The 15108-nt window shown below is 46.8% G+C and overlaps 1 protein-coding gene across 3 annotated transcripts in view; it reads right to left on the bottom strand.

The window, feature by feature from the left end:
* Positions 1-5036: 5036 nt before the first annotated feature.
* The window catches only part of PLPP4 (phospholipid phosphatase 4), a gene marked incomplete at both ends in the record, with an annotated part of 129925 nt that continues 119853 nt past the window's right edge, over positions 5037-15108 (bottom strand). For all 3 annotated transcript variants that reach the window (XM_079712899.1, XM_079712900.1, XM_079712901.1), the window contains one exon: positions 5037-5236. In XM_079712899.1, coding sequence (XP_079569025.1) covers positions 5037-5236 — 200 coding nt within the window. The remainder of the gene's footprint in view (positions 5237-15108) is intronic.

The raw sequence follows: 15108 nt of genomic DNA, 5'->3' as shown, positions 1-15108 counted from the left end.
GCAGGGTGGGTTCCTCTGAGGGCTGTGAGGGAAAGGGTCTGTCCCAGGCTTCTCTCCCTGGCTTGTGGATGGCCATCTTCACACAGTCTTCCCTCTGTGTAGGTCTATCTCCAAACTTCCCCTTTTTAAAAGGACACAGGTCATACTGGATTCGTACCCACCTTAATGACCTCATTTTAACTTGATTACCTCTGTCAAGAGCCCCTCTCTTTATAAGGTCACATCATAAGGTACCGGGGGTTAGGACTTCAACAGATGAATTTTGAGGGATGCAATTCAACCTGCAAGAGTAGATGAATAATGTAACTGTGACATGAAGGAACTTAATGGGAGAATCTGAGAGAAAAATAATTGTGTGTGTGTGTGTGTCAAGAGTAGAGGACTGGCGTTCTGAGGGCTGCTCGGAGGACGAGGCATCTGGGACCAGAAGAAAGAGGAAGAGCCAGGCAAGGAGGAGCCCAGGCAGAGCTGCTGGGTGCAGAGGGCACAGGGACGCAGAGGGAATAAACTGCTCAGCTGGTGTATGAACAGAGGGGAGGGAGCCCGGAGCAGACACGCCATGAGGTGGACGGATCTCAAAAACAGACAGAAGTCAGAAACAAAAACCTTCGTATTGTGTGGTTGTATTGATAGGACATTCTAGAAGAGGTACAACCTTCACAACAGAAAGCAGATCCATGGTCGCCTGGGGCTAGGGATAGAGGAGGGCATGGTGAGCAGAGGAGAAGAGGAAACTCCCAGGAGGAGGGAGCAGTTCTGTATCTTGCGGTGGTGGTTACACAACCGTGTACAATGATCAAAACTCAAAAAGCTGGATGTTCAAAATAGGTGAGGCGTATTCTATGTACATAATACCCCAATAAAAATAGAACACACGGTGATGATGTGATGTCTTCTGTGTGATACTTACAGGATTTAAGCCATGTTAAGACGTGTTAAGTAGCTCAAAATGGAGTCACAGCGGCCAACCTAAACGTCCATGCAGTTGTTTTGAAATGTCTGCCGTAGGACTGCGAGTGTCTTAGAGGGATAAACTAAGAGTGGTACTGAGATAAAAAGTCTAATGCACCACGGACATCACTGGAACACAAGGAACAACGGGTAGAGCCAAGACCCCTCCCCTGTTGCTCCTTAAAAAGAGACGCCACGCCAAGCGGCTGGAAGGCCCTTCTGCTGGAAGGACCTGACTCCAGGCTGCTAGGAGCTGTTCCAGATGGAGCTGCCCAAGGCCCTGTGACCTGTGCCTGACCTGGGACCTTCGCTTGTGCTGAGACGCCTCCTTCCCAGACTTCTCCTAAGAGGGCTGTTACCCGCTTTTTCTATTTTCCCTACTCCGTCTGACCTGTGTTGTGTTCTGATTGGGTGCAATAAACCGTGTGAGTTGTGAATTAAATACTGACTATATTTTGTACATCTCCAGTCCCATGATCCTTACCTGGCCTCAATGCTGGGCCCTCCAACTCACACACACATGCAGACACGCACGTGAACACACACATGCACGTGCACACACATGGATACTTTGGCTCCCGAGTGGATCATGGATTGGGGGGCAGAGGTGGACGTGGTGATGCAGGTAGGAGGCATCACAGCAGTTCGGGTGAGAGAGGGTGACCCCTTGGACTAGGGCGGCAACAGCAGAGGGGAGGAGCGGGCAAGTGAGGAGTGGCAGGTGTGAGGTGTATTTTGAAGGTAAAACCAAGAGGAGTTGCTTACGCATCGGACGAAGGGAATCAGGGAAAAGACACCATCAAGGGAGATGCTTGGGGCTGGGGCTTCAGCAGATGAGTTGATAGTGGCCCTACAGGACACAGTATGCAGCACTGACTGAAATTATCAACCAAAAATAAGACGTGATCGTTTCCGAGATCTTTCCCTCCCAGAGTAGAGGACACTCTAAGAACAGCCCCGGAGCACAGTCCCCTTCTCCCCCATCCTGTCCTCAGGGAAAAGGGAGGCAGGAGCAGGGCTCCCAGCCACAGCGCCTGAGAATTGCTGTGAGTCTTCACGACGGATTCCGGGTCCCTCCTTCCCCTCTAACTCATGAACTACAGGGTGGCACCAGGGAATCAGTAATTAAGAGAACAAGGGGGACTTCCCTGGTGGCTCAGTGGCTGGGAATCCGCCTGCCAATGCAGGGGACGCGGGTTTGAGCCCTGGTCCGGGAAGATCCCCCATGCTGCGGAGCAACTAAGCCCGAGCGCCACAGCTAGTGAGCCTGCGCTCTAGAGCCCACGAGCCACAACTACTGAGCCCACGTGCCGCAACTACTAAAGCCCGCATGCCTAGAGCCCGTGCTCCGCAACAAGAGAAGCCACTGCAACGAGAAGCCCGCGCACTGCAACTAGAGAAGAGCCCGCATGCAGCAACAAAGACACAACACAGCCAAAAATGAAATACTAAAATAAAATAAAATAAAATGAACAAGGAAACCACCCCACCCCCATGTACAGGTAACCTGAGGACCTGGAGAAAGGCGACAGGGGAAAATGCTGGGGACTCTCCCTTCCAAGCCCCCTTACTTCTGGGCTGGCCACAGGACAGAGGACACAGCGCTGGCCAGTGTAGAGGGACTCTGAGCACGCTCACTCCGGGAGGGAAGAAGAGTCTTGCGAACCACAGCTTTCAAGCTGGGCTCCGTTTGCACCGTCTGCAACTTGCTTTGACAGAGACTGGATTAGTAACCCCTCACATCCAAAACAGACCGGGGGCTGGGGAACAAATGCCTTCATTCCTGGCCATTTTATTAGTGCCTCGCGATGTCGCATTTCCTTCACCTTAATGGAGCGTGAAATTAAAATATATGGATCCACAAAAACACCTGCCTTTTGTGAACTGGCTCGTACTGTTAATTATGTCTCCTAAGGATCCTGCCACACACTTCAGGTTATTACGCCCTTTGTGATTTTAATTACAATTTAATGAAAGCATTTACATGACCTGTCTCAGGACTTTCAACTGAATAATCATCAGCATTAACAACGTTCTGTTCTTTGTTACTTTTCAGAGTCCTTCCATTTATCTTTAAATGTGTTTATATTAAATTTACATTTCACGGTCCAGAATTTTGTCATCATTAAGTGAAGTGTTAACTCTCTCACTTTCATTCTGCTTGCTATGCAGAGTATGGGGAAAACCGGAATCAAAGAAGTATACGGGCTGCACTGGGTGTTCTTTTTTAAAACAGTAGGTAGCAAAGGCTCCTTTTCCTGCATTTTTATTTTTGACTTTATTTTGAAAATGACGAAATTTTTAGTTAGATCAGAATATTGTTTAAAATTTTACATGAATTTCGGCTCTGGGTTTAAAATGATGTCTCATGAATTGCTATGACTTAGCGTTTAAAGTATCTCACATGTGTTTTCAAAGTTGCTTGTGAGTGTAACTGCTGCAATTTAAAAACATCTGACTTTGGAAGGATGTCACTTCAAGACTTCCGCTCCCCCGACCCCACAACAGGATGGTGGCTCCCTGGCTCGGTGCAGACACAGGTTTGGAAGGACCACAGCAGGAGGGCTGCACTGGGGCTCATTGGATAAGGTCTTCACACACTTCCAGGCTGAGCCCGCAGCGGACGTGGCTGATCACAGACATCCTGATGGTTCCAACGGGCACACCCAGGGCAGAGCTATGCAGGTGACCACTTCTCCAGCCACTCGAGTCTTTCCAAATGCAGTCTGTTCCATGGACTGCTGGGAAGTGACAGTCTTCAGACACCAGAAACGCTTCGCATCGCAGCAGGCCCAGCAATCTGGAGAACCACTTGGGGCGCGTGACCAGAACTGAACGGAGGGACACCTGCTGCTTTGAAGAGAACCAGCCGGCTGAGGAGCAGCAGGCTCTGTACTGAGACTTAAAGACGGTTCTCGACTGGCCGCCTTTTTTTTTTTTTTTTTTTTTTTTTGCGGTACGCGGGCCTCTCACTGCTGTGGCCTCTCCCGCTGCGGAGCACAGGCTCCGGACGCGCAGGCTCAGCGGCCATGGCTCACGGGCCCAGCCGCTCCGCGGCATGTGGGATCCTCCCGGACCGGGGCACGAACCCGTGTCCCCTGCATCGGCAGGCGGACTCTCAACCACTGCGCCACCAGGGAAGCCCTCGACTGGCCGCTTTTAAACAGTTCGAAGAGCTGAGCAAGAGACAGCACACTGCTGACTGTGCTCTGGCACCTTCTGCCGCGCCCCATCATGCTGTAACGCCACCTGCCAGATAGGAATGGGGACGTGCCGCCACCGCCTGAAGAAGCTTTCAAGCACTGGGATCCTACAGGGGAAGAACTCCTACCTGGAGGCTGCTTCTTACTCCATCGTCACCCAGCCGTTCCCTTGAAAGGATACGGTAGCCAGGGCCCTCAGAAAACTGCAGTGACCCCCTCCCCATGCTTGGAATCTTTATTTGCATCGTGTTTGGTGGAAGCCTATGCGTGAGCTTATTCATCTCACTTCCTTCTAGATTCAACGATGCAAAAAGCCCTGGAGATACTAAGGCTGTATCTCCAAGTTGCAAGTCCATTTCAGAGACATAAGCTGTGGCTGACTGTTGTGAAAGTTCTCAGCCTTTGCCCCCAGCTCCACACCTAGAACGACCACAGCCAGAGCTAGCGCTGGGCCAGCTGCTCACCCGGCGGCGGATGTGAGACTCACTGCGGCCCCGAATGACTTGTGCGCTGCACGGCCAACACCACGTCTTCCAGGTGGGACATTTTATTACGCTTTACAACCATGAAATCATCGGACGGTGGCTGAGATAGAAAACATTTCAGATGGAGGAATCGACCAAGCTGCGCCCGCCCACCCTTGCAGCCTCCTTCCAAACCCACAGGTCTCTCAAGAGAATGTTCCTGGGTCCTTCCCCTGCAAATTCAGGAGAGCTGAAAGTAGACATTTAAAGTAGCAGGAACACCGTCAGCAAAATGGAAGCAGAAGGATAAGTTGGAGAAACAACTGATGAGGAACACACTACAGAAAACCTCTTCTACCGTGTTATGACAGGTGGTAGAGCGTGGCCTGGGCTCAGCGTCCATCCTCCGAGGTCCCAGTCATACGGGGCCCTCGGTGATCCCCTCAGGGGGCAGGCTGGCTGCGCTGTCGGCCGTGGGCCTCTCATCTTTCTTCAGCGACGGCGGGACTCGTAGGCTGACGTACGGTTTGTGACAAGCTGTGTTGGCCAGAGGTGGGTAGTGCTGTCTGTAGCAAATGTAGGCAAAAATGAGGCCAATGACTCCACCAACAAAAGAATCTAGGACAGAAGAGCAGAACCGGGAGAAATGCGTTATGATTCATTCAAATGTGGCCAGTTATGTTTTCCAGAAAGCACTTTTCCTACCAGCTGCAGTGACTGGTTTGCTGATTGGACTCCCTGAAAGACTAAAGCAAAGAGAAGCCTCACTGGATCTATAGATCTTGCGGCCTCTGCAAACTCTTATCATTTTAGAACTTAAACATCCCTTTTAAACGTGTACTTGAGTCTTCTCTTTATAGAATATGCAGCTGAACACAGCATGAACTCAGATTTGCCTTCTTGATTTTGAAAATCAATTCCAAATTCTGGAAGAATTCCGGCCATCTCCATGGGATCTGGATACCCTCAGGGGCTGTCATTTCTTTTCCTTTAGCAAGTTCCCACTGGACTCCTGCAACACTGCCAGTGCACCACAGAAACCCAGTGGGGCCTCACAGTCAGTGATTTCCCAGGGATGAAATGAAACTTCTGAGTCACAAAGTGAATGAAACATTTTATGATACACCAGGATTGGCAAACTCGACAGTCCCGGAGGGAGGGGCCCAATGCCTCCAAAAAGCTGCAGATTTTGTCAAGTTGGAGGGTGCTGGGGGAGCAGACAAGGCAGGAGAGGGTATCTGCGGGTGAAACAGGCCTCTTCACCACCTCTATGGCGGCCCCTTGCCAAAAAAGGCATTCAGCTGGTTCCCAGTAGAGACCCCATGAAAGCAGCCCATCCCAACAATCTTCACTGTGTGTGTTTGTGTGTGTGTGTGCATGTGTGTGTCATGTGCATGCATGCCCTTTAAACTGACTATGGGTTATTCTTGCCAAAAAGGTCCTAAAATAATGGAAGACCTCCCCTGATAAGAGAAACTTTGCACTCTCATGAAGGTCGCTGCCAGGCTGAACTGTCATCCTCCATTTGGGGGTTTCCACTTTCACCTTCATTACCTTGTTGAATCGCCCACACTTGCTATGGGCAGGGAGCATCAGCCCCATTTTACAGAAGAAATTCAGGCTCAGAGAGGCCAACAAACTTTCCATGGCCCCACCCCTCGTTAATGATGGAACTGGTCTTGAACTCTGGTGTCCCGACTCTGACCTGCACTGCTTCTCAAGGCTGTGCTCAAACCCTGGCAGGTTCATCCCAAGCTTTCTGTTGTCCCAGCTTTCAGAACACAGCAGGCCATGACCGAAGGGCAGTGCACCTGGGTTCAGATGGGGGACAACAGCTTTCCTTTACCAGTGTCGGGGATGTTAAGTCTCCAGACCCTTCCCAGTAAGCCACACACTGTGTACTGACCTCAGTTTAAGTCACAAGCTGACTCTCCTGTGTCTCCTGCAGGGGAATTTGGGGTGGCTGTCAAAGAAATATATCTTCCAAGGAAACAAACTGTTCAACCCTTAGATATCTGCACCCCACTTATCAGCCCTTTTGTGATAGGTATTCTGGCTCCATCTAGAATAACGGGGATCATCTCTGAGGAAAACGACAATATTTTGGTATTTTATTACCTTTAGAAGAATTGCTTCTACCTTCAGCATTTTTACTAGACTAAGAGTAAAACGTTTAAAATCACTATAATAAATAGCTTTAAGCTCTTTCAAATAAATATAGTAATTTAGTGCATGTAATTTTATTTATAAACAGCATCAAAACAGGTAAGGAGCACTTCCAGGGAAGATGGCGGAAGAGTAAGACGCGGAGATCACCTTCCTCCCCACAGATACACCAGAAATACAGCTACACGTGGAACAACTCCTACAGAACACCTACTGTACGCTGGCAGAAGACCTCAGACCTCCCAAAAGGCAAGAAACTCCCCACGTACCTGGGTAGGGCAAAGTGGAGAGATTCCCGCACAGAGGATTGGTGCCAACCGGCACTCACCAGCCCGAGAGGCTTGTTTGCTCGCCCGCCAGGGCGGGCGGCGCTGGGAGCTGAGGCTCGGGCTTCAGTCGGAGCGCAGGGAGAGGACTGGGGTTGGCGGCGTGAACACAGCCTGAAGGGGCTAATGCGCCACAGCTAGCCGGGAGGGAGTCCGGGAAAACTCTGAAGCTGCCGAAGAGGCAAGAGACTTTTTCTTCCCTCTTGGTTTCCTGGTGCGCGAGGAGAGGGGGTTAAGAGCGCTGCTTGGAGGAGCTCCAGAGATGGGCGCGAGGCGCGGCTAAAAGCGCGGACCCCAGAGACGGGCGTGGGATGCTGGGGCTGCTGCCGCCGCCACGAGGCCTGTGTGCGAGCGCAGGTCACTGTCCACGCCCCCCTTCCGGGGAGCCTGTGCAGCCCGTCACTGCCGGGGTCCCGGGATCCAGGGACGGTTTCCCTGGGAGAACGCACGGCGCGCCTCGGGCTGGTGCAACGTCACGCGGGCCTCTGCCGCTGCAGGCTCCACCCGCACTCCGTGCCCCTCTCTGCCCCCCGGCCTGAGTGAGCCAGAGTCCCCAAAGCAGCTGCTCCTTTAACCCTGTCCTGTCTGAGTGAAGAACAGACGCCCTCCGGCGACCTACACGGAGAGGTGGGGCCAAATCCAAAGCTGAGACCCGGGAGCTGTGAGAACAAAGAAGAGAAAGGGAAATCTCTCCCAGCAGCCTCAGAAGCAGCGGATTAAAGCTCCACAATCAACTTGATGTACCCTGCATCTGTGGAATACATGAATAGACAACGAATCATCCCAAATTGAGGAGCCAGGAGTCAGTGCTGTGCCTCTGAGGTGGGAGAGCCAACTTCAGGACACTGGTCCACAAGAGACCTCCCAGCTCCACATAATATCAAACGGCAAAAATCTTCCAGAGATCTCCATCTCAACACCAGCACCCAGCTTCACTCAACGACCAGCAAGCTACAGTGCTGGACACCCTATGCCAAACAACTAGCAAGACAGGAACACAACACCACCCATTAGCAGAGAGGCTGCCTAAAATCATAAAAAGTCCACAGACACCCCAAAATACACCACCAGACGTGGACCTGTCCACCAGAAAGACAAGATCCAGCCTCATCCACCAGAACACAGGCACTAGTCCCCTCCACCAGGAAGCCTACACAACCCACTGAACCAACCTTAGCCACTGGGGACAGACACCAAAAACAACGGGAACTACGAACCTGCAGCCTGCAAAAAGGAGACCCTGAACACAGTAAGATAAGCAAAATGAGAAGACAGAAAAACACACAGCAGGAGAAGGAGCAAGATAAAAACTCACCAGACCTAACAAATGAAGAGGAAATAGGCAGTCTACCTGAAAAAGAATTCAGAATAATGATAGTAAAGATGATCCAAGATTCTATTTCCAAGATCCAAAATCTTGGAAATAGAACAGACAAAATGCAAGAAACAGTTAACAAGGACCTAGAAGAACTAAAGATGAATCAAGCATTGATTTAAAACACAATAAATGAAATGAAAAATACTCTAGATGGGATCAATAGCAGAATAACTGAGGCAGAAGAACAGATAAGTGAGGTGGAAGATAAAATAGTGGAAATAACTGATGCAGAGCAAAATAAAGAAAAAAGAATGAAAAGAACAGAGGACAGTCTCAGAGACCTCTGGGACAACATTAAACGCACCAACATTTGAATTATAGGGGTTCCAGAAGAAGAAGAGAAAAAGAAAGGGACTGAGAAAATATTTGAAGAGATTATAGTTGAAAACTTCCCTAATATGGGAAAGGAAATAGTTAATCAAGTCCAGGAGGCACAGAGAGTCCCATACAGAATAAATCCAAGGAGAAATACGCCAAGACACATATTAATCAAACTGTCAAAAATTAAACACAAAGAAATCATATTAAAAGCAGCAAGGGAAAAACAACAAGTGACACACAAGGGAATCCCCATCAGGTTAACAGCTGATCTCTCAGCAGAAACTCTACAAGCCAGAAGGGAGTGGCAGGACATAATTAAAGTGATGAAGGAGAAAAACCTGCAACCAAGACTACTCTACCCAGCAAGGATCTCATTCAGATTTGATGGAGAAATTAAAACCTTTACAGACAAGCAAAAGCTGAGAGAGTTCAGCACCACCAAACCAGCTTTACAACAAATGCTAAAGGAACTTCTCTAGGCAAGAAACACAACAGAAGGAAAATACCTACAATAACGAACCCAAAACAATTAAGGAAATGGGAATAGGAACATACATATCAATAATTACCTTAAATGTAAATGGACTAAATGCTCCCACCAAAAGACACAGATTGGCTGAATGGATACAAAAACAAGACCCATATATATGCTGTCTACAAGAGACCCACTTCAGACCTAGAGACACATACAGATTGAAAGTAAGGGGATGGAAAAAGATATTCTATGCAAATGGAAATCAAAAGAAAGCTGGAGTAGCAATTCTTATATCAGACAAAATAGACTTTAAAATAAAGACTATTAGAAGAGACAAAGAAGGACACTACATAATGATCAAGGGATCGATCCAAGAAGAAGATATAACAATTGTAAATATTTATGCACCCAACATAGGAGCACCTCAATACATAAGGCAAATACTAACAGCCATAAAAGGGGAAATCGACAGTAACACACTCATAGTAGGGGACTTTAACACCCCACTTTCACCAATGGACAGATCATCCAAAATGAAAATAAATAAGGAAACACAAGCTTTAAATGATACATTAAACAAGATGGACTTAATTGATATTTATAGGACATTCCATCCAAAAACAACAGAATACACATTTTTCTCAAGTGCTCATGGAACATTCTCCAGGATAGATCATATCTTGGGTCACAAATCAAGGCTTGGTAAATTTTTTTTTTTTTTTGCGGTATGCGGGCCTCTCACTGCTGCGGCCTCTCCCGCTGTGGACCACAGGCTCCGGACACGCAGGCTCAGCGGCCATGGCTCACGGGCCCAGCCGCTCCACGGCACGCGGGACCCTCCCGGACCGGGGCACGAACCCGCCTCCCCTGCATCCGCAGGCGGACCCTCAACCACCGCGCCACCAGGGAAGCCCAAGCCTTGGTAAATTTAAGAAAATTGAAATTGTATCAAGTATCTTTTCCAACCACAATGCTATGAGACTAGACATCAATTACAGGAAAAGATCTGTAAAAAATACAAACACATGGAGGCTAAACAATACACTACTCAATAACGAAGTGATCACTGACGAAATCAAAGAGGAAATTAAAAAATACCTAGAAACAAATGACAATGGAGACACGATGACCCAAAACCTATGGGATGCAGCAAAAGCAGTTCTAAGGGGGAAGTTTATAGCAATACAATCCCACCTTAAGAAACAGGAAACATCTTGAGTAAACAACCTGACCCTGCACCTAAAGCAATTAGAGAAAGAACAAAAAACCCCCAAAGTTAGCAGAAGGAAAGAAATCATAAAGATCAGATCAGAAATAAATGAAAAAGAAATGAAGGAAACAATAGCAAAGATCAACCAAACTAAAAGCTGGTTCTTTGAGAAGATAAACAAAATTGACAAACCATTAGCCAGACTCATCAAGAAAAGAAGGGAGAAGACTCAAATCAGTAGAATTAGAAATGAAAAAGGAGAAGTAACAACTGACACTGCAGAAATACAAAGGATCATGAGAGATTACTACAAGCAACTCTATGCCAATAAAATGGACAACCTGGAAGAAATGGACAAATTCTTAGAAATGCACAACCTGCCAAGACTGAATCAGGAAGAAATAGAAAATATGAATAGACCAATCACAAGCACTGAAATTGAAACTGTGATAAAAAATCTTCCAACAAACAAAAGCCCAGGACCAGATGGCTTCACAGGCGAATTCTATCAAACATTTAGAGAAGAGCTAACACCTATCCTTCTCAAACTCTTCCAAAATATAGCAGAGGGAGGAGCACTCCCAAACTCATTCTACAAAGCCACCATCACCTTGATACCAAAACCAGACAAGGATGTCACAAAGAAAGAAAACTACAGGCCAATATCACTGATGAACATAGATGCAAAAATCCTCAACAAAATACTAGCAAACAGAATCCAACAGCACATTAAAAGGATCATACACCATGATCAAGTGGGGTTTATTCCAGGAATGCAAGGATTCTTCAATATACGCCAATCAATCAATGTGATACACCATATTAAGAAATTGAAGGAGAAAAACCATATGATCATCTCAATAGATGCAGAGAAAGCTTTCGACAAAATTCAACACCCATTTATGATAAAAACCCTGCAGAAAGTAGGCATAGAGGGAACTTTCCTCAACATAATAAAGGCCATATATGACAAACCCACAGCCAACATCGTCCTCAATGGTGAAAAACTGAAACCATTTCCACTAAGATCAGGAACAAGACAAGGCTGCCCACTCTCACCACTCTTATTCAACTTAGTTTTGGAAGTTTTAGCCACAGCAATCAGAGAAGAAAAGGAAATAAAAGGAATCCAAATTGGAAAAGAAGAAGTAAAGCTGTCACTGTTTGCAGATGACATGATACTATACATAGAGAATCCTAAAGATGCTACCAGAAAACTACTAGAGCTAATCAATGAATTTGGTAAAGTAGCAGGATACAAAATTAATGCACAGAAATCTCTGGCATTCCTGTACACTAATGATGAAAAATCTGAAAGTGAAATCAAGAAAACACTCCCATTTACCATTGCAACAAAAAGAATAAAATATCTAGGAATAAACCTACCTAAGGAGACAAAAGACCTGTATGCCGAAAATTATAAGACACTGATGAAAGAAATTAAAGATGATACAAATAGATGGAGAGATATACCATGCTCCTGGATTGGAAGAATCAATATTGTGAAAATGACTCTACTACCCAAAGCAATCTACAGATTCAATGCAATCCCTATCAAACTACCACTGGCATTTTTCACAGAACTAGAACAAAAAATTCCAAAATTTGTTTGGAAAAACAAAAGATCCCGAATAGCCAAAGCAATCTTGAGAACGAAAAACGGAGCTGGAGGAATCAGGCTCCCTGACTTTAGACTATACTACAAAGCTACAGTAATCAAGACAGTGTGGTACTGGCACAAAAACAAAAAGATAGATCAATGGAACAGGATAGAAAGCCCAGAGATAAACCCACGCACATATGGTCACCTTATCTTTGATAAAGGAGGCAGGAATGTACAGTGGAGAAAGGACAGCCTCTTCAATAAGTGGTGCTGGGAAAACTGGACAGGGACATGTAAAAGTATGAGATTAGATCATTCCCTAACACCAAACACAAAAATAAGCTCAAAATGGATTAAAGACCTAAATGTAAGGCCAGAAACTATCAAACTCTTAGAGGAAAACATAGGCAGAACACTTAATGGACTTAATGAAACTTCAAAGCTTTTGCACAGCAAAGGAAACCATAAACAAGACCAAAAGACAACCCTCAGAATGGGAGAAAATATTTGCAAATGAAGCAACTGACAAAGGATTAATCTCCAAAATTTATAAGCAGCTCATGCAGCTCAATAGCAAAAAAACAAACAACCCAATCCAAAAATGGGCAGAAGACCTAAATAGACATTTCTCCAAAGAAGATAGACAGACTGCCAACAAACACATGAAAGAATGCTCAACATCATTAATCATTAGAGAAAGGCAAATCAAAACTACAATGAGATATCATCTCACACCAGTCAGAATGGCCATCATCAAGAAATCTAGAAACAATAAATGCTGGAGAGGGTGTGCAGAAAAGGGAACACTCTTGCACTGCTGGTGGGAATGTGAATTGGTACAGCCACTATGGAGAACAGTATGGAGGTTCCTTAAAAAACTAAAAATAGAACTACCATATGACCCAGCAATCCCACTACTAGGCATATACCCTGAGAAAACCATAATTCAAAAAGAGACATGTACCAAAATGTTCATTGCAGCTCTATTCACAATAGCCCAGAGATGGAAACAACCTAAGTGTCCATCATCAGATGAATGGATAAAGCAGATGTGGCACATATATACAATGGAATATTACTCAGCCATAAAAAGAAACGAAACTGAGCTATTTGTAATGAGGTGGATAGACCTAGAGTCTGTCATACAGAGTGAAGTAAGTCAGAAGGAGAAAGACAAATACCGTATGGTAACATATATATATGGAATTAAAAAAAAATGTCATGAAGAACCTAGGGGTAAAACAGGAATGAAGACACAGAACTACTTGAGAATGGACTTGAGGACATGGGGAGGGGGAAGGCTAAGCTGTGACAAAGCGAGAGAGAGGCATGGACATATATACACTACCAAACGTAAGGTAGATAGCTAGTGAGAAGCAGCCGCATAGCACAGGGAGATCAGCTCGGTGCTTTGTGACCGCCTGGAGGGGTGGGATAGGGAGGGTGGGAGGGAGGGAGACGCAAGAGGGAAGGGATGGGGGAACAGATGTATATGTATGACTGATTCACTTGGTTATAAAGCAGAAAAAAAAAAAAACAGGTAAGGAACACAGGCATTCCTATGATGGCAGAATGAAGGTCCACTGTGTGCAGAACAGGTGCCCAGACCCTGCTTTGGCATCTGAGGGTGGACACAGATGCTAGGGATTGTTTCCCAAGTGCAAATATTGGGTTGGCCAAAAAGTTTGTTTGGGTTTTTCCATAACATCATATTCCATAACAATAGATGAGGTTATCTGTCTGATTAGATGCCTTCCCACTGCTCTTAGGGACTTGATTAAGCCCCTACGGCCTTCAAAGCCACATACCTGGTCCTGCCAACCTCTCAGCCATCCCCGTCCCCTGACTCTGCTGCAGCCACCATCTTCCTTCTGTTTCTCCAATAGTTCTGCTTCCTCCCACTTCTCCCCTTCCATCCTGGGAATCCCTTCCCTTCATCTCACCTATTCAATTTCTACTCATCCTTCCAAGCTCAACTCAACATCCTTGTGCAAGGATGCATCACCTGACCTCCAGACTAGACCCTGTCTCCCAGGGATACACTTTCATTAGCCCCCGGGGGATAAGAATGGCAAATAGTTCCGAGCTGTGCAATGATGTAATGTTTAACACTGGACTCTACACTCCACCAGGGCAGGGGCCTCTGTCTGGGTCATTGGCTGTTGATTCCTCAGTGCCTGGAACAGCACTTTGCTCACCTTACGCAGAATTAAGTTGGTGGAAGGAAGTAGATGAATGAATACGTGCACAGTAACTGGGGGCTAGATTCTGGTTACTGTCCTGTGGTGTCCTGTGGTGTCCTGTGTGGGCCCCGTTCCCCTCTCTGGGCCTCAGTTCCCTCATTAGGAGCAAGTGCGTGGCCGCTGAGAGGCCTTCTCATGTGAGTGTCCCAGGAATTTGGTCCCCAGGGTCAGCCTACTGAGACTGCCTTCAGATCATTTGGAAACTGCCAAGGCATATCCAGAAAGTAGGTCCTATTCCTGATTGGGATAAAACATCTCTTACAAACAAAGGTCATTCTAACAGGTCAGAGAGAGAATGAATAACTGTAGCTACAAACACGGTGTGACTGTGGCCACCACCTGGCAGAAAAGCGAGGCAAACAGATTAGTGGCCACTCAGCCCTGGTGAGTAGTCTCCAAGGTAGTAGGGGAGGAGAGGACCATCGGAGAGACATCAGTGAGACCCAGGGGCCCATTCTTGCTCCCAGAGCAGGCATCTGGGGCCGTGGTAAGGTATCCAGCATCTACTCTCACCCCCGGCCTGAGAATCCTCCCAGCTGAGGAATCCTCGACAAAGACGCTGCAGCCCTGACCAGGGCAAGTCACTGCACCTCGGAGCCTCAGTCTCCCTAGCTCTCAAACGCAAATTTCAATATCCACGTCATTGAGTCGTGACAATGATTTAATGAGAACTGCTTCTGAGCAGTATATCCCAGAGCACAACACAAAACAAGACCTTAAAATACATTGTCTAAAAAAATAGTGTCTACCACTGTTCCTCCGTTCCTC

The sequence above is a fragment of the Hyperoodon ampullatus genome, assembly GCF_949752795.1.
Source record: "Hyperoodon ampullatus genome assembly, chromosome: 1".
Classification (NCBI taxonomy): domain Eukaryota; kingdom Metazoa; phylum Chordata; class Mammalia; order Artiodactyla; family Ziphiidae; genus Hyperoodon; species Hyperoodon ampullatus.
The sequence above is the reverse complement of the archived record's forward strand: the minus strand, read 5'-3'. Positions and strand labels throughout refer to the sequence as shown.